This window comes from Mobula hypostoma, chromosome 21 (genome assembly GCF_963921235.1).
Source record: "Mobula hypostoma chromosome 21, sMobHyp1.1, whole genome shotgun sequence".
Lineage (NCBI taxonomy): Eukaryota > Metazoa > Chordata > Chondrichthyes > Myliobatiformes > Myliobatidae > Mobula > Mobula hypostoma.
Window position 1 is genome coordinate 27,103,181 of NC_086117.1, and position 19,815 is coordinate 27,122,995.

At 42.3% G+C, this 19,815-nt stretch overlaps 1 protein-coding gene across 1 annotated transcript; it reads right to left on the reverse strand.

The window, feature by feature from the left end:
• Positions 1-5: 5 nt before the first annotated feature.
• Positions 6-19,161, reverse strand: surf4 (surfeit 4). Its single transcript, XM_063073739.1, has 6 exons — positions 19,001-19,161; positions 8,788-8,974; positions 8,625-8,701; positions 6,561-6,604; positions 4,459-4,645; positions 6-2,279 (listed from the first exon to the last, which is right to left on the reverse strand). Exons 1-6 carry the CDS (start codon positions 19,046-19,048, stop codon positions 2,013-2,015), a joined length of 810 nt encoding a protein of 269 aa, XP_062929809.1. The 5' UTR covers positions 19,049-19,161; the 3' UTR covers positions 6-2,012.
• Between the last annotated feature and the right edge of the window lie 654 nt (positions 19,162-19,815).

The following is a 19,815-nucleotide window of genomic DNA, read 5'->3' on the forward strand; positions in this document are numbered from 1 at the left end:
AACAATATGAAGGGTGGGGAAAGGAATCAAAGCTTTTATTTCAACAGCTAAAACTTGACATCACAATTTCTGAAGGTTCCTGACCTTTTGTAGCTCTTATTGCCCCTGGGGCAGGGGCAGGAGCAGACTGTATGACAGAGCGCACATCAGCACCAAGGAACTTGTACTTGATGCGTAAAAACAAAACGCAATCCTGTGTGAAGGTTCTCCAGCTGAATGCAGTTTCGCCTCCCCTTCCCCACCCAGTCAGGCACGTTGACTAATACTGACAATTTACTCCACAGTGTTTTGAGCAAGAGTCCATCCTTATTGCTGTATTATATAAATAATTTGTCTCCGCTCCCACATCCTGCCAAGGACCTCCAGGCCCAAAGCTGCTAGCTAGTGTCAGGAGTGAGAATGAACTGTATGAATACACAAGGCTTTATATCCAAGTCGAACCTGCACAAGCAAGTTCCTGCAGGAGCCATTGCAATCAGCAGTATACAGCCAGGGACTGTTTAGGGCAACTGCACAATAATATTGTGCCATTTTCTTTGGAGACAAACTTTTAAGGGGCCACCTGTCAACTAGCTTCTCTTGCTGCTTCCCCACAGCTCACTTGTAGAAACCAAAACTCAAGCTAAAAGAAAAGAAGATGTGGTTAAAGTAACATCTTGGACTGCGAGACCAAGACTTGCCCTTTGGGAATTAGTGTATAGGTTCCCCCATGTTCCTCCAATTCACAAATCATTGATTGACAGTGCAGGCAATGTAGATGTTCTTTGTTAAGATGGTCAGGCTTCATTTAGCAATTCACCTCTTTTACGCTGGTTAGTGAAACCTGATATTATCTTTCTTCGGAAGGGCATCGTCTACGTTGGAATGTGGGTTTCGTGGGCACGGGTCATCACTTGGAATCTCAAACAAGGGAGCCATTTTCCTTGCGTGACTACAGAGAATGACAGCAGGATTTTCAACAATGAAGATGGACTGAAGTACATTAATCAGTGCACACATTAACATAATTACTGTTATAAAACCAAGCTGAACATGCACATAACCTTTTTGGCATAGACCACCAGGTGAAATGAATCCTGGCAATGGGACCCTCAGTTTCCATTATCTATCTCAACACAGGCCAGATGGACAGAACTGTCAACCTTTCGGAACTGCCTGGCCTGCTGTACGTGATCATAGGGCAGCCTGCATTATTAACTTTAAATCTTGCTGTGAGAGGTTGGATTTGGTGAACCACAATCTGTAAAAGCTTGACTCATAGCCTCCACCTACCTCTGCTCTGGGGAATGAGAGGGTGGGGGGATAAAGAGCTTTGGCAGTGTAAATGTAACATATAATTAAAAATATCAATCCAAATGGATACATTAACTTTTAATCAGATCTCCCAATCCTAATTATTATCTTGCGTACAAAAGCTGTCGGGGTAGGAGATAAGATAGGGTACACAACTATGGTATAGTGTTCTTTTGTATTGAGGGATATTGTTGCAACCCCTTTTGAGAATGTAACCATTATACTGAAATGTAATCTACAGTAATTAAGACTTTTGTCAGCCAGCTGCAGATTGCAACCTAAGAGAACAGGAAAAATTTCAATATCTTCTCTCAGTTCTTCTCAAGAGATGAATATATAAAGAGAGCTCACTCCACAACAGCCGGAGCCAAAATTGTGGGTTTACTTCATTTTTTAAGGGGTGGGCTCACTCTTTATTACAGAATCACACAATGTTTAAAGTGTGAACTATAAATAGATCTTACGGTGAGATTTTAATTTACTTTTCAATGGGTGAAATCAAAGATTAAGGCTCTGTTCTGTGATGTTACCAAAATGAATAGTGGAGCAGTATATACCCTGAATATGCAAATACACTGAAGTCTGGGTAGAATCACACAAACAGTACAAAATAGTGTTCACTGGGGAGAGGAGAAAAAGAGGGGAGGTTGAGGGAACAAAGAGAGAGCAGGGGAAAGAAGGGAGATGAAAGGGCTGTGGCTTTGGAGACGTTACACCAATCACCACTCTTTCTTCTTTTCATCCATAGACACACCACCGGGGCCCAGGGCCACCACAAGAAGGAGCCCTCCGATCACAGACATGCTCTGGAAGAAGTCATACTTGAGGAAGTCATGCATGGGCTTGTAGGTGGGGACAGTCCAGAACGCATTGAAGTAGAGATTGAGACTGAAAAGCCAGATGACCAGGGTTAGAGCCGCCAGCTTGGTTTTGAATCCAATTGCCACTAAGACGATCAATCCTGTTCCCACAACATTCTGGATAATCTGCATGGGAAAGAATCAAAATCAAACATACTGCAAGTGCCAACAGGGATAAATAATCAACTTTAAAAGTACACTAAGACTCATTACTGAGCCCCGATACGCTGATTCTGAACTAGGATTGCTCAGCGAGTACTGCAGTCTCAGTGTGCGAGGCTAGTAGAGTGGGCCAGTAGGCTACTCAGCCACAAGAGCACCATATTTAGAATATTGTGGCAGCTTCATTAGGTGCATTAGTGACAGAGCTGGCTGCTCTTTGTGTGGAGTTTGCACATTTTCCCTGTGACCATGTAGGTTTCTTCCAGGTGACCTGGTTTCCTCCCACATCCCAAAAAATGTGGGCTGGCACATTGATTGGTCATTGTAGACTGCCCCTGGCGTGAAGGCAAATGGTAGAATTTGTCAAGAGCTATAAGAATGTGGGAGGAGAATTATAAAAAAGCATCAAAGTAGGATTAGTGTAAATGGTAGTTCGATGGTCAATCCAAGCTCAGAGGGCTGAATCTCTATGACTGCCCATAGAATTGTATTTACAACACAGGACAAACTGATTTACAGAAAAAAAAAGGCTACAGGAGGGAAGTTATCATTTCAAACAAAAAAAAACATTATGTTCCGGAATGTGTTGCCCATAAAGATGGTAAAAAAAAACAAATGTAACAAGTTAAAAAATAATTAATTCATTAACAGAATTTGTAGATTCACACGACTGAATGAAAAGTAGAGATGGGCAGAATGAGGCAAATACAATATGATTCCATGACATTAAGGCCTGGCACTGTCACAACCCTTTTTTGTTTTACAGTTACTTTTAATTCTGGCTCTTAATTTTGGTCTCCCCTACATGAAAAGTGTACTTACAAGCCCCTCATGCACTGAGGTCAACAGAAAGAAATACACAACCGCTGCTAGCCCAGGCTACCAGCCCTAATACTGCATACCTCAAGTTCCGACTCCCACCACCCCTTGGGTGATTTATTTTTCTCTCCCAAATAATTTCTAACCCTCATACCAACTACCTTAGATCTAATCACTCACACGCCAGCCTCCATCCAGCCCTGTTACTGATCGGTCCCTTCAATGGACGCAAGCGAGAGTGTCAGACCAAGAGGGGACTCTGATGTATGAGCCTTGGGAATAAACTACCTGTCAGAATAGTCAAAATCACATATTGGCTGTACAATTTTGGATTTTTGGGAAAGCTAGAACAAAACGACCATTCAAGATAAATCCCTCATCCTGGAGCCAACAAATAAACCTGGGGATATATTGTCCCAGAAAATAACCAAACATTGTGCATTGAAAGAGGACAAGTGGACAATTGAAGAATCTCAAATACAAACAGAAAATATTGGAAACATAGCGTATTAGGCTGCATATTGGAACAGAGAAACAGAGTTGACCTTTCATCAGCACAGAGAAAAGATTAGTTTTCAGTTGCAGAGAGGGTGGGAGAGGAACGTTGAGTACAAAGAGAATCTCAAGGCCACGGAATAACTGTAGGGGTCGCCTGGTTAAGGGGGTTGATGGAGTCAATCAAAAAGAAAACCAAGAAAAAGTGAGAACGGTTAGGGAGAACACAGAGGAATGTAAATACTCTGAAATCGATACCAAGTCAGGCTGTTCTACCTTGGATTTGAGTGCTATCATATCCAAATGCCCAAATATTATTTCAAAGTAGCTAACTGAACTATATTGTTTCCTAAAAGAGCTATTTGTCCACATAATGCAAGACTTGCACTCTAATTTTCAGCTTTGCCAAAATACATTAAATACTTTTTACAAAAAATTAACCTTGCTGCTAAAAAAAAATTGGGAATAAGTCCATAAAGATCACTCCTGTTCACCCTTCCAACTGTCCCCATAATTGTGTGATCTGGTGCTCATTGTTATTGTACTCCCTGGGGACATTTTGCTAATTTAAATTCAAGATGTTTAGACAGATACCACATCCAATAATCTTATATAAATTTAAATGGGATTATTATACAAGTATCAAGATATGACACAAGTCCCAAATGTGGAAAGGAAAAGGAGAGAACACCAGAAGGTACGTTGTTTTTGCTTTATTATCAGACCACTCTGGAACTGTGCATTGCTTCCAAGTTCTGCTAGCTACGTGTTCGTTCAAATCTTGCACGAATATATCAATTGCACACGCTGCCCTGGTCACCAGACTTACCGAGAAGAAACTAGAGTTGAAGTGCAGCAAGGTCATGAACATCAGGACGAGCAGCACCCGGCCCCCGAGTTGCATGTACTGTTTCGGTGAACTCTCCTTGATTGTTGGAACTCCAGCGAACATGCTTTTACCTTCTGACCGGGACTCAGCAAGCAATAGCAGCAAACCACCTCCAAGTGCGAGGTTCCTAATAACAGCAGAGGGGGGAGATCAGGGAATTAATACGCAGCTCCATTAGGACACTGACACGTTAAGTAGAAACATGCTTCTACATCGCTGACAACAACAAGGTGTTTACTCTAGGGCAGGGGTCGGCAACCTTTTTGCCTTTGTGGGCCGGATCGCGTATTACTGAGCGGACGGTGGGTCAGATAAATGCCATAAAAAACTTAGAATATGGGAATTATCCATTTAAATACATCTAGTTACGTTTTGCCTCAAATTAATGAATAACACATGCTAGAAAATCATTCGTAATTAACCAAGGATGCCAATTAGTAATCAAAGAACTCAGTTTAGTTGTAATTTATTTCAATCAAAGCATCTTATGAATCTATTAAAAGGACACAAAGAATAAAACGTATGAACACGATGCACTGAATGGTGGTAAATTAAGTATAATAAAACATAAAACTTTAATGCAGTCAATAAAACAATGTGAAAGTTACTATTTGTTGCTTGAACCTTCTCAATATTGGGTGTCAGACTTGTTGATGCTAAGAGAAAGACATTATCTAGATGGGCATCAGTCAATCTTGTTCTCAAATGGTTCTTGGTGTGCTCCATTTTTGAAAATAATTGCTCACACAGATAAGTGCTGCCAAACAATGATGCTATCTTGTTTTCATGGTCAACTAAGTTAGGCTACTTCCCACTTGGATGAATATATTTTCTATAGAAGTCAAGCACTGACACATCCTCGGAATGAAATTTTGATCTCAATATGTTGTAACACTGCATCTCAATCAATTCCATTTGAAAAATATCTGATACAGTGTCCACTCCCACATCAAATGGAGTAGCAAACAACTTGAACTCATTTGCATGCAAGTGAAAATCAGCAAAACGACCAAGCTCTCATCAAGCGCAATTGAAAAAAATTGCAATTCGTTGCAGGCATCCCTTAAACAAATTTTATCATCTGCTGATATTTCTTCAACTCGCCGTGTGATCGTTCTTGCTGACAGGCTGATAGATGCAAATAAAGATTTCTTTTCAGGACAAGCAATATCCACCACTGCCAGTAAACATTCTTTGACAAACTCTCCATCTGTAAAAGGCTTCATCTTCTCTGCAATACGTTTTTAGACTTCATAGCTGGCACGGGTATTTCCTTAGTTTTCACTGCTTTTCTTGGCAAAAAAATGACGTTTGTTTTCCAAAACTAGCCTTCATTTGCTCAACTTCATTTTTCCTTGCTTGCCCAGTAAACTTGTTCAAATTCCCACTATGGCGGGTCTCGTAATGTCGCCTGATATTTGTCACCTTCTTCACAGCAACATTTTCTAAGCAAATGAGAGAAACTGGTTTCCCAGCTTGCTTGATGAAGTAGTAATCTAGTGTCTAAGTATCTTGGCAATTTCGGCACTCAGTGTCTAACTTCCTGCATTTTGCATTCATTGCCATTGGAATTTTTTCCCTTCAATTTTATTTCAAAGCGGGAGTTATTCAGCAAGTATTGTAGCACATGTAAATATCTGGATATTTAGCGTGGATTTCTTGTTAAAACACAGTGACGCTGTTTCTGTTTACAAATTTGAACAATCCCATCTGAAAACCTGCGCGTGCATGGAGAGTATCTAATACACATTAATAAGGTAGTCTGCCTTCCCGTCATTCGTATATACCAGTGTTTGGTTTGGAACGAAACGGAACCTGGGGCCAGTGTAACAGGACGCATGTCCATCAGTGTGGTCACCTGAAATACTAACAATAAGGAAAAAAATCGCTCGCCTACCCCTGCGCTAGGGGTTGACTTATTCTCAAAATGTTAGCATTTATCGCCCAATCCTTGGAGCTGCCCTCTAAAGGATGCAGTTTCACAGGAGTGCAAAGGCATAAGGTACAAGATGCAGCACACTACACCAGTAAAAGAGACGCACCTCATCAGGAACTTCAGATCCCATAAAATGCTGTAGGCAATAGTCTGGAATCAAAGAAACAAAGGGTTAGTGTCCACCAACCTGTGTTCACCCCCTCCAGGTGCAGGGGAATAAAGTACAACTCATACTGAATGGAGCTTTGCCTCACTAGGGTGCCTGAGTGGAAATGGTCACTTTGCAAAGATTCAAAAAAAGAGATGGAGAGCTGAGTTTTATTTGTCACATGTACATCGAAACATGCATCAATTCGAATCAGCACCAGAGCATGCTCATACATCTTTGGAATAAGGGAGGAAACACGAGCAATACAAGCTTTTTACAGGTTGGAACTGAACAATTGCTGATTGATGGGACTATAACGTGATAAGCTAACTACCCAGCAACCATGTACCAAGTCAATAAATGTTTGCAAGTTTCACATTTTAAGCGGAGCAAAAGTAAACGTGGAGCCGTAATGCTGAGACTTTTTTTTTAAAGTATTACTTAGACTACATTTGGAATATTTGAGCAATTCTGGACCCCACATCTAAGAAAGGCTGTGCTAGCACTGGAGAGGGTCCAGAGGAGGTTTATGAGAATGATCCAGGAATGGAAGGGTTAGTGTGAAGAGCGCTTGATGGGCCTGTATTTGAAGTTTAGAAGAATGATTGGGGGGGAGATAAGAGGGAGGAATGGGGGGTGGTCTTCATTAAAACCTATCAAATATTGAGGCACAGCCTCAGTATTGAAGAACGTCCTTTTAGAACAGAGACGAGGAATTTCTTTATCCAGAGGTTGGTGAATCTGTGGAATTCATTACCACAGATGGCCGTGGAGGCCGTCATTGGGTATATTTAAGGTGAATGTTGATATGCTCATGGTCGGTAAGGACTTGAAACAATACAGGGAGAAAGTAGGAGAATGGGGTAGAGAGAACATAAATTAGCCATGGTCAAATAGCGGAGCAGACCAAAAAGACTGAATGGTCCAATTCCACTCTGAGAGCTTGTGGGCTTATTAAAGTAGGAAAGCAGTGGGCAGCCCAGTCGTGCAGCAGACAGAAGTGCTGCCTCACTACTCCAGCCACCCAGCTTCCAACATGTTTCCTCTGGATGCTCCAGTTCCCTCCTACTTCCCAAAGGCAGCCATACAATTCAGACTAAATGACCCTGTAAGATTACTTCTACTGGAGGTGAGTGGCAGGGAGTTTGTGGGGACCTGAGATAGAATAGGTTACAAGATAGCAACTAGGATTGTTACAAGAGCTGGGACTCTCGTTGGGTCAAATGGCTTCCTAGTTTATTAGGGAATAAGCGGAGCTGTTGAGATTGTGTAGTCACCAACTGAATGATCAGAAGAATAGGACTAAAGTCCTGTTCCTATAAATGCCCCTATATTACAGAATCATATGCAACAGCCCCCTCAGCCCTACATATCCTTGCTGACCATTGTACCCATCTATACTAACCTAATTTTCCCACATTAGATCCAATAGCCTTTGGTGTCTTGGCAATTCAAGAGCTCGTCTAGAAGCTTAGATGTTTTGAAGAGATCTGCCTTCACCACCTCCCTCAGGCAGCATGCTTCAGACTCAAGTTCTGTGTGAAAACAATTTCTCCTCAGTACCCCCCATGAATCTCACCTCAATCCTATGCCCTCGTCTCAAGAAAATCCCTCGGTGGGGAAAAAGGTTCTTACAATTTACCTTTGTATGTGGCATGGCAGAGGAAGGAAGGATTGTGGATGGGAGATTGTTGGATTCATCCCTTTCCCACTCCTCGCCCTTCTCCCCTACAACCAGGCAATGCAAAAGCCAATTTGTGCCTTCGGGTTAAGGAAGAAATCTTGTATATGTGAATAAAATCAGAGGAATGATGGATCAACACATGGCACAGAGCACATGCATAAATAAGAGATCTTACTGGTCCTCACTGATGGTGGAAAGGGACGGAAGTACCTAAACATCAAGGTGTTCTTTATTCCGGGAGCACTGGAGATTATAGAAAGGGGTCAACGGAATCACATCTTCAGCTACTGGTCTCCGATGCAAACCAACAAAAAGCATTAGCTACCTCAAATGCTTACCTGTAATGCTATAATTCCAAATAGTCCAAAGCAGGCATATTGTACAAAATTTCTACTTAATATCAGGATGCATCCCCCTGGGGAATGGAAAACAAAGAAATAAATAGAACAAAATGAAAAACATCATGGGAAAGATGAAAAAGGGTAGTTAGCTGTCGCTTACCTAATTGCCCGAATAGATTAATCAGCACAAAGCAGGTAGCCAAGAAGTAGCCACAACCCCAGGTGACCTCAATGTAATCCCGCTGCTCGTTCCACTGAAACCACATACGAATTCCATCCTCCAGGAAGGTGCTTATTAGACACAATCTGGCAAGATGCGGCAGATACTGTTTGGTCATTCGCAGAAACTGGAAAATATAAATTGGAGCAAGGAAAATTTAAAACTTTATTGCAATAGTTCCTAGCCCTTCAAGACAATACCCCAGTGCTATAAATGAACAGATTTTTGAATCATAGCACCAAAGCCCAATGTTATTGTGACAGACCTAAGCACCCATTACTGAAACGCAGTGTTATCAAATGCAGAGACAAAATGCTGAAGCAGGGTCTCGACCCAAAATGTCAGCTCTTTATTCCACTCCACAGCCGCTGCCTAACTGCCGCTGAAATCTGTAACTCTGGAATTCTAGCATCTGCAGAATCTCTTGCATTTATTATCAGATGCAATTTCCCATTCACCAAGAAAACCTCACCTAATTCCACTCAGCACATATCAAAGGCCACTTCAACATCTGAAGACATGTTCTGGAAAAGAGCAACAGAGGTAGGAATTCCCTACTGGTGTAAACAAGTCATTCCCCAGTAAACAAATCCACCCAAAAGGCCCTGTTGCTCTGCGGAGAGCTGGAGCTGCACCTAGATAACAATACACTGTGTATGGAAATTTGTGGTACAGATGCTGTCCTCTGCGTTAACATTTAATGCCCTCTTAAATCCAACGCTTGCTTTCTCTCAGAACTCTTATCCTCTATTACATTGAATTATGACAGGATTCTCATCTCTGGTGATTTCAATATTCATATGAATGATCTCTCAAATGCAGACTCTGTAGTGGCTGAATTCATGAGCTTAAAAGATAGACTAGATCCTACCCAGCATGTTACTGAGCCAGCCCATTGACTTGGAAATACTATTAATGTCTGTCTGATACCACTTTCTCTGATCATTTTTATATACCTTTTGATGCCCTCCTGCCTGGAACCAAGACCACAGAAATTACTATTTAAAAATGTTTCTTCATGCTGCAATGCAACAAATTCTCTGAGCTGGCTAGTTTATCTAACCCATGTGACTTAAACTGGGCAATAAAATGGTTGATTCTTTCAGCAGTAACCCAATCATATTAAACACAGTGGCCCTACTTGGGATTACAAAGAGATCACAGTGAAAACCCACAAGATCCTGCAAAGTGTTAAGAGAAGATGAAGGGAAACTGGACTAGAAGTCAGCCATAATATTTTCTAGGATAAACTAGGCTCCTTTAATGCTGCTATATGCTCTGCAAGAAGAGCCAATTTTTCCAAGATTATAGAGAATAGCAGTGATTCAAGAATGTTGTTCTCAACTATAAATCAACTGCTGACCCTGCCCAGCCTGTAATGCCAGTCAAGCATCTGCCATAAAATGCAACTTTTTAAATCGACAAAATTATTTCCATTAGCAAGAGTACAACTACAGATACTAGAAACCTGTACAGCCAACATCTTAAAAAGATAGCAGCCACATCAAAATTACAAGTATTTCTGACTGAGAGCTCTATAAAAGTAAACAGTCTGTTTGCTGACTCGACCCTATCACACCTTTTGAGGACTGCCAGGAATATCATTAACTGGAGTTTTTCCACATGCCTTTAAAACTGTGACTGTCAAACTTCTACTTAAAAAGCTAAACCTTGACAATGAGAAGTGAGCTAAGGACAGGTTTGTATCAAATTTTCCCTTCCCAGGCAAGGTTCTTGGGAAAGTCATTTTAAACCAACTCTGAGAACAATATTCTAGGAAAGTTTCAGTCAGGTGTTAGAGCAAACCACAGCACAGAGACTGCCCTTATCAAAACCGCCAGTGCTGTTAAGCTCAGCACTGATGCTAACAGTCTCAGTTCTGATTCTTCGAGATCCAAGTGCTGCCTTTAACACGACTGACCACAACATTCTCCAAGATTGCTAAGCAAACTGGGTCGGCCTCTCTGGTAGTGCTCTTAATTGCTTAATTCTCCTGAAGAGAATTTCCTGTCTGTCTTGGAGACCACTTCTCTAAGATATAATGTACCTTTTGGTGTTGTTCAGGGAAGCTGTCTTGGTCCCCTGCTCTTCTCCTTATACACGCTCCCTTTTGGAGACATTAGAGAGCATAAATTTGATTTCCACAGTTATTCAAATGACACACGTTTGCATATTTCGGTTGAGCCTGATGGTGATAACACCCTATCTTTTCTGATTTCTGGTACGGCTGCTATAAACAAATGGACGAGCAATAAAAATAAAAATTGAAATACTTTTGGTTGGTCCCAAAGCCAAAAGAGATAAACTTGGGAAATCGGCTCCTCTGTAAAATCAGAAGTAACTGGCCTGGGTGTTACCCTCGATTCAGATTTGAATTTTAAATCTCACAAAGTAACCAAAGCAGCATTTCTATACTTAAGAAATATTGCGTAAGTATGTTAATTTCTGTCACGTAATGCTGCTGAAAAACTAATTCACTCCTTTATGCTGGACTTCCAAAGTAACCTACTGATAAACGTCAACTCTTTCAGGACGCTACTTTTAACCAAAACCAGGATGAGGGAACATATCACTCCCATACTACCTACTCCACATTGACTTCCTGGATCTTTTACAATTGATTTTAAAGTTCTCTTACTTGTTTTTAAAGCTCTTAATGGTGCGGGATCAAGAGTACATCCCAGAAGTGTTTTTGTTTTATAATCCTGCGTGAGCTCTCCAAGTCTTCTTTGGCTGGTCTTTTAAAATTAAACAATTTCCCTCAAAAGATAACTAGCAGGGCAGCTTTTTTGAACTATGCTCCTAAACAGTGCAATTCAATACCTAAAACAGTAAGGGATGCAGACTCAGTTGACACTTTGAAATGCCAGCTCAAAGCCGATTTATTTTAATCTTGCTTTTTAACTAACATCCTGGTCTTTTATTTTCATATTTATTTTTAGTTTTTCATTTAAACTTTCATGTTTGCACTTAAAGATGCAGCACTTTGAATCACATCTGGATGAAAAGTGCTCGATAAACAAAATCATTATATTATTTCACCCTCCTCTGCCAACAATTTCAAGCACAAGAACACCAAATAAAGCAACAACAAACTCAACAATAATTCCAACTACATAGCACCTTTTAATGAAGTACAAATTACCAAGGCATTTCACAGGAGCATTATTCAGTACCGAGCTCTACAAAGTCGAAAAACAAAGTTTGGCCCGAGAGGTAGGTTTTTGTGGAGTCAAATGAAGGCAATGCTCGCTGGTGATGGGGGGGGGAGGAGGGTTCTATGCTTTAAGGGAATGAAAAAGGGAGTTATTTGAAAACTAGGATACAAACAGAAATCAATGCAGAGATAATAACAGAGGTAACACTTAATGCATGTAGTTCTCTGGTGAAGTCTTTTGGGGAGACTAACATTATGCAAGGCACTTCAAGAATGGAATAAAAACTGAAAATGCTAGAAAAACTCAGCAGGTCAGGCAGCATCGTAGATAGAATCAATAGTTTGAAATCGTGACCTTTCAACAGTTCTGATGAAGGACCGCAAACACAAATCATCAACCATTTTTCTTTCCATAAATGTTACTGAACTGCTAAGCTTTTCCAGCACTTTTTGTTTGAGTTCAGATTTCCAACAACTACTTTTTTTCTCTTTAAGAATGAAAGCATCCTGCATTTTTCTTCTTAAGAGTTAGTTTTAAAATACTTGCTCCAGTAAAAAGAGAGATCAGGAGGAGCTTATTTGAAACCACACATGGTGCTTAAGTTTGCATGAAGAAAACTGTTGAGAATTCAGCCGTGGATACATTATACTGCAATATGATAAGGAGATTGCTCTCTGCTGGCCACAAACATCAACACAACTTGATTGACAAGTTAAAGATTAAACATCAACATGTTTCAACCTCTGTGCACCGAAACAGGCGTGTTTGCATGCAAGACTCATTGATGCTCAGCTTTCACGCGTGCAGCAGCCTCACATGTGGAAAAGAGCCTTCTGAAAATCCAAGTAAACAACATCCACTGACCCTCCTTTGTCCATCCTGCATGCTATGTCCTCAAAGAATTTCAGCAGATTCCTCAGGCATGATTTCCCCTCAAGGAAGCCATGCTGACTTCAGCCTATTTTACTGTGCATCTCCAAGTACCCTGAAACACGATCCATAGTAACGGACTAACATCTTGCCAATCACTGAAGTCTGGTTAACTGGCTTATAATTTCCCATATTTTGCCTCCCTCACTTCTTGAACAGTGGAGTGACATTTGCAATTTCCCAGATCTCCAAAACCACTCCATAATTTAGTGATTCTTGAAAGATGCCTCCACTATCTATTCAGCTACCCCTTTCAGAACCTGAGGTGTAGTCCATCTGGTCCAGGTGACTTACTCACCTTCAGAACTTACAGCTTCCAAAGCATCTTCTCATTAGTAATAACATCTATACTCACTTCTGCCAGCTGACACTCTCAAACTGCTGCTACCCTCCACAGTGATGCAAAATATTTATTCATTTTGCCCACCATTTCTTTGTTCCCTATTTACTACCTCTCCAGCACTTTCCTATAGTCCAATGCCTACTCTTGCCTCTTACTGTTTATATATCTGAAAAAACTTATACTATTGGCCAACTTACTTACACATCACATTTTCTCTTATTGTCGTTTTGTTGCCTCTATTGTTTTTTTTTAAGAAGTTTCTCAATCCCCTAGCTTCTCACTAGTGTTTGCTACACCGTATGCCCTCTCTGACTTACCCTATTGGTCACAACTGCGTCATTCTCTTTTTAGAATGCTTTTTCTTTGGAATGAACTAATCCTACATCTACTGGGTTACTCCAGCCATTGCTGCAATACTATCACTCCTTCCAATCAACTTTGGCCAGCTCCTTTCTTTACCTTTACTCCAATGTAATTCTGTATTGTCATTAGAAATGCATGCATTAAAAAATGATACAATGTTCCTCCAGTATGATATCACAGAAACACAAGACAGACCAAGACTAAAACTGACAAAAACCACATAATTATAACATATAGTTACAACAGTGCAAAGCAATACCATAATTTGATAAAGAACAGACCATGGGCACGGTAAAAAAAAGTCTCAAAGTCCCGACAGCCCCAACATCTCACGCAGATGGTAAAAGGGAGAAACTCTCCCTGCCATGAGCTTCCAGCGCCGCAAACTTGCCGATGCAGCATCCTGGAAGCACCCGACCACAGCCTGACTCTGAGTCCGTCCAAAAACTTCGAGCCTCCGACACTGAGCACCATCTCTGCCGAGCGCTTCAATCTTGCCCTGGCCGCCGAGCAACAAGCAAAGCCGAGGACTCGGGGCCTTCCTCCTCTCAAACTGAAGGATAAATTCTATGATCACTGCCTCCTAAGGGTTCCTCTACCTCAAGGTCCCTAATCAAATCTGCTTCATTACACAACACACAATCCAACATTTCCTTTTCTCCCAAGTGTGTCCAATTACAGGCTGCTCTAAAAAGCCATTTATGGTCATTCTGCAAATTCCTTCCCATGATCCAGCACCAACCTGATTTCCCCAATCCACCTTATCTGCCTCTTACCACTGAGCAGAAGATACACCAACCTGAAAGCATGTACTGCTGTTCCGCTATCCTGCTGTTCCCCAATGTATGGCACACTCCTGACCATAATTTACCTCATTATGGCCTTGCACCATTTGCCTACCTGCAATTCACTTTCTCAGTAACACTTTATTCTGCAGTTATTGTTTTATCTTGCATACATCAATGCCCCGTGGTAAAGAATTGATATGCAAAACAAGTTTGGTACATGTGATAATAATTAACCAACAATTTACAAGTCTACATTGACTAGTAAAGCCAGAAAGCATCACCAGTATCTCACTCCACCACTGTTTTCTTTCTCACAGCACATTCAACTTCCCCAACCCTCCATTGTTTTGCCTGCTACTCCCTCCATTAGGAGCTGTTAACAGAAACTAGTTAACCGAACATCATACCTTTGGGATTAAAGTGAGCTGATCATTTTACTTCAATTGATTGCTGAGTTTGAATTCTGGCAAACAGTGTTTGTAACCTGCAACTCCCACTGAGACAAATCCATCTCTCTGACCCCACCAACCAGCTATCTACGGAATTACCAGTCTCCTTCCACGACGCGGGGATAGCACTGTAAACGCAGGGAACTAAAACAGGACCGAACTGGTAAACGTATGCAATGAGCAGTAGCATGAGGAACAATTTGTATTCCATTCACCTTCCTCAAATCTCATTATCACAAAATTAACATTTCAACCACAGTCCTTGCCTTAAAATATGAAATGGACATGCCAATTTTTCCAATATGCTGGTGATCAAATCAGTACGCTCTCAGCAGTATCGACAGAAAGAAAAATCAACTTATTGATTGCCCCTCGGGGATAAGGACGTTCCTTCAATTTCAGTTCCACGGGCTGAGGTGATGAAAGAGAACCCTCCTCACAGTTTACCCTGAGCAGCTGTGTAACACGGGACTCGGAATTAGGGGCTGCTTCCAGAGACACACAGAGGGGACTTCAACTGCTGCAGGAAGACCATCAACTCAACTGAAAGACAGTTTGGTTGGAAACATGGTGGTCTTCCAGCACAGCAAGATGTCTGTAAGCAGATGCTGCTGACTGGCCATTCCAGTGCTGAGAGACAGCTTGAATCTCAGTGCAGCCATTGTAAATACTCAGTGGGGAAGGACCACAGTTTAGGGTTCTTCTGCTACTGGATGTGGAGGAGCTGAAATGGGTGGGGACACCCTCAAATATTTAACCGTTGCATCAGCCCAGTGAACCAGATGAGTGGTAATGGTGCCATGTTCATTAAAAAAAAAGTAAGTTAACACTACTGAATGTACTGACTCAGTTTATTAGAACACACAACAGTACAGGTCATTTGTATATAATTTAATTTTGGATAAAATGGTTCTTTAAAATTTAAAAAAGTGGGAGCCACACTGGTAGCTCATGAGATGATCTACTCCTTCAGGCATCTATGTGAGTTTCCTGTGAGTTCCCCAGTCATTCAGAAGATTTGGCAGAGTACGTGTTCACTTGTGTTACCATTCCAGAGCTGTGTATTGTGTGGTGTAGAGTACAAATCTCCGAAGCATTCAGAATCACTAGTGTCCAGGGAGAATGAGAGTTTCATACTGGGATTGAGACCTTGATCTTCAAGAACTATTTTCCTGAAATACTGCAGGTATTGAATCGCATCAGTAATGTCTGCCATCGCTGGGCGATTTCCCTTGAGATCTGGGAAGCATTCCATATTGATTGAAATCTGACCTTGCTTCTTTACTTTGGGAATTGGGTGCTTTAGAGGAGATGTATGCTGGTAACAGACCTTTCTTCTGCAGTGCAAGACTTGAGCAAACCGAGACACCATTGACTTGGAGTCCAACTCCAAGCACAAGCAGCTCAGTATTGAGGCCTCACTGGGATGACTTGGTTCTGGAGTGGAGGTGAAGTAGGGTGAAAGGTTTCCTATTTGTCCTGAAGGGTGGACCTAGTCCACATTGACACCAGTGACTACCTCAGAATTCTGAAGTGTTGTGCAAACAGTTTATCTTCAATCCCAGGGACTACCATGCAGACTTTTGGCTTTATTGGAGCTTTACAAACTTCAAGTACAGCTTTACAATCTTCCAAAGTACTAGCTTTAAAAAAAATCAAGCTACAATTTTATTAAATCATACCTTCCTGCTTTTAAGTTATTTGGAAGCCAACCCTCCAATATTATTAAAGAACTGTACAATTATTTCTATGAATGGCTGAGTCAGCTATAATTACCCCCCCAAAAAAAACAATATTTAAATTTGTAAACAGCTCCTTGGAACTTAGTGCAACAGGGGAAAATCATTATTGTTCTTCTCTTGGATGGAGTAACAGCTCGTGGTATGACAACAAATGGAATTCTTCACTCCATTAATTTACAACAGATGAGGAAAATGCTGTTTGCTAGAGATCATTATGAGCCACCGAACTACAGATTGCTGCTGCTTTCTAAGACACTACGCTTTTTTAAAAATTCCATCCAATTGAGTGACATTTACATTGCTCACTCTGGAAAGGTAAAGTCTGAGAGAGCAGAGATATTATTTAAGCAATCAATACTTACCTAAATGCTCAACCGCCATTTTAGCAAAACAGAAATTTAAAAAGATCTTAAATGTCTTTCTTGTGGATAGTACCAAGTTAGGGCAGAATGGGTCAGCAAGAACCACTGTAAAGTGCCTTAATTTTAACTCAACTTGAGCATGTAATCAAAGCTTCATTGCCCTCCAAGTGAAACATAGATCCTGTTTCAATACTGAAGGGACAATGGAACAACTAAAAATGCTCTCATCCTTTCATGGGACCATTTGCCCTCTTTAAAAATGCATGCAACTCCTAAGAACAAACTTGAACAGCAGCAAGAAAGATTGTCCTCCAGCCACGCTCAATGAAACCAGCTTAGCCAATCAGTACATGTGCCTAGCTGTGTGCAAGCGAAACTGTTGCCTTTCTTGTATTCTAAGTACTGCCACTGGCTGAGAAACGTTGCAGTTGTGTAGGTAGCCAATGAGGGCATATCTCAGTGTCATTAGGATATTTCCACAAATACACAGGGAGCAAGTTCAATAAAACTAGATGGGCTAATGGGCTGTTTCTGTGTTGTAGAGCTACATGACTCTAACAATTGGCACTCTGCCAGAGTTCACTGATGTCACTTAACTCTCCATACTGTTCCAAGGATATTGACGTGAAATGCTAACTGTGTTTCTCTCATCGCATCTGGACACATCCAACATTTTCAGAACACCAGCAATCTGCAGGATTTTGCTTTTCCACTCTCTTTTGAAGTTTGCATATTTGTGACTTTGAGGTATATTTGTTAATGGATTACCAAAGTCTGAACCAGACTGCGTTGTCACAGTCACAATAAGCCAATATAACATTCCAATGCATGGTGTTAAACTGGAACCACAGCACTCTGAAGGTTAGAAGATACTACAATGATAAGGGTATGTTTACATTTGGGATTCCAATGTGAGACTGGAGTTTAAAAATGGTAGATCTATATCAGCAAACTCTATAAAATTAGAAAATATACACATAAAAGGATAAAGCAATTTATTAAACCTCACAGTCTACCTTGTTATGTGTTCTTTGCAAGGTATTGTCTATTCACCCAGCATTTTCTCTGTAACACTTTATCTTGCATTCAGTTTTGCTTTTCCCTGGTACTACCTTGCGTTGTCAAATAATCTGTATGGCATTCTAACCAATTCAAATGCGCCTTGGTATACGTGATAATAATAAACCAATTTATTGCTGTGGTGGTGATGTGCGATGGAGAGCGTTGACTAGGTGCACCACTGCCTGGTATGGAAGTGCTGGATAGAAAGAGGCTGCAAGGGCTTTGGACGCAGCCAGCTCCACCATGGCCACAACCCTCCCCATCATCTTCATTCAGGAGGCATTCGGTATTAAGGAGCTTCACTCTCCAGGAATGCCCTTTTCTCATTACTATCACCGGGGTGGAGGTTCAGGAGCCTGAAGACCCACACTCAATGATTTAGTAAGAGTCTTCCCCTCCACCACTAAATGTCTCATTGGTCCACTAAACTACACTGTTGCTTTTTTAGACTATTTTTTGGTAACTTAATTCTTATGTCTTGCATTGAACTGCTGCCACGAAACAACACGTTTCACGACACAGTGATAGCAAACCTGACTTTAGATTACTTTACCTTCTGTAATTAAGCTATTCTTTTACAGTTTTATGATTACAATGAAATTGGTGGTGATTTATTCTCGGCACAGCGTGCAGGGTGGGGGGACGACGGCCGAGAACTGGAGCTCGTCACTGCGGCGTCTGCTGGGGTCCCCTGCCGGGGGTAGAGGGGCTGAGGCTTGACGGCCGGCATTCCGGAGGAGAGGGTCGAGGGAGGGGAACCTGGGCCGGGGAGAGAGAGCAGAGGCTCGGAGCGGTGGGAGCCGGGACGCTGGGCCACGGAGAGGCCTGGGGTCGTTATTTTGACTAAATTAGGAGTTCCGCTAAAGCTGAGGGAGGAGAGGTGGGGGGGGTAACCGACGAGCCTCCCACCGGGCTGGGGCTCGATCTCGGGGAGAGTCGGGGGCTCCGGCCGGTACCTGGTCGGCGATGTCCTCCGCCGCTCCCATGATATCGGTGTGACCCATGGCGCCGCTGCCGATGCCGCGCTCCCGCCGCTCGGGCTCCCCACCGGAAGTGATCCCCGCTCCCACCGATTGGGGAGGCGGGGCGGAGTCCGTCTGTCTCCCAGAACACACAGCGGCGCCACGCAGGTGCCACGTCGGGGCTGTGCGAACCGGTGGGGGCGGGGCGTGAGCGGGTGACGCACTCATGCGTCCGCCCACGCGCGCCGCGTTGCCAGCTGTCACTCAGGGCACCGGTTGTCCTGGGAACAGTGCGCAGGCGCACTACGGTATCGGCGCCCACCTGGAAGAGGGGAAGGATGTCTCTCTGTAGGGGCTGCATGAACGGCAATGGTACCATGGCTTTTTAAAGAAGCGATTGAAATCTACAGCAGATGACATCTCATTGGCCCTTCACTCAACCCTGGAACAATCTGGACTGCAAAGATGCATACATCAGGGTGCTCTTTATTGACTACAGTTCGGCATTCAATACCACCATCCCCCCAAAACTAATCGATAAGCTTCAAGAGCTTGGCCTCACTACCTCCTTGTGCAATTGGATCCCTGATCTTCTCACTTGCAGACCCCAGTCACTCGCATTTCCTTCACAGTCTGCATCAGCACAGGTGCACCTCAAGTGTGTGGCTCCTGCTCTACTGACTTGACACTTGAGACTGTGTGGCTCAGCACAGCTCCAATGCCATATCCAAGTTTGCTGACAAAAGCACCGCCTTAGGTCACAAATCAGCATACGGGAGGGAGCTGGAAAATCTAGCTGAGTGGTCCCA

Excerpts from the sequence above, each read along its gene's own strand:
- surf4 (XM_063073739.1), bottom strand. The coding sequence starts at position 19,048 with ATGGGTCACACCGATATCATGGGAGCGGCGGAGGACATCGCCGACCAG. Across the intron at positions 4,646-6,560 it reads GATCTGAAGTTCCTGATGAG|GAACCTCGCACTTGGAGGTG; the intron begins GTGCGTCTCTTT and ends TGCTGTTATTAG. Across the intron at positions 2,280-4,458 it reads TCAACTCTAGTTTCTTCTCG|ATTATCCAGAATGTTGTGGG; the intron begins GTAAGTCTGGTG and ends TTTCCCATGCAG.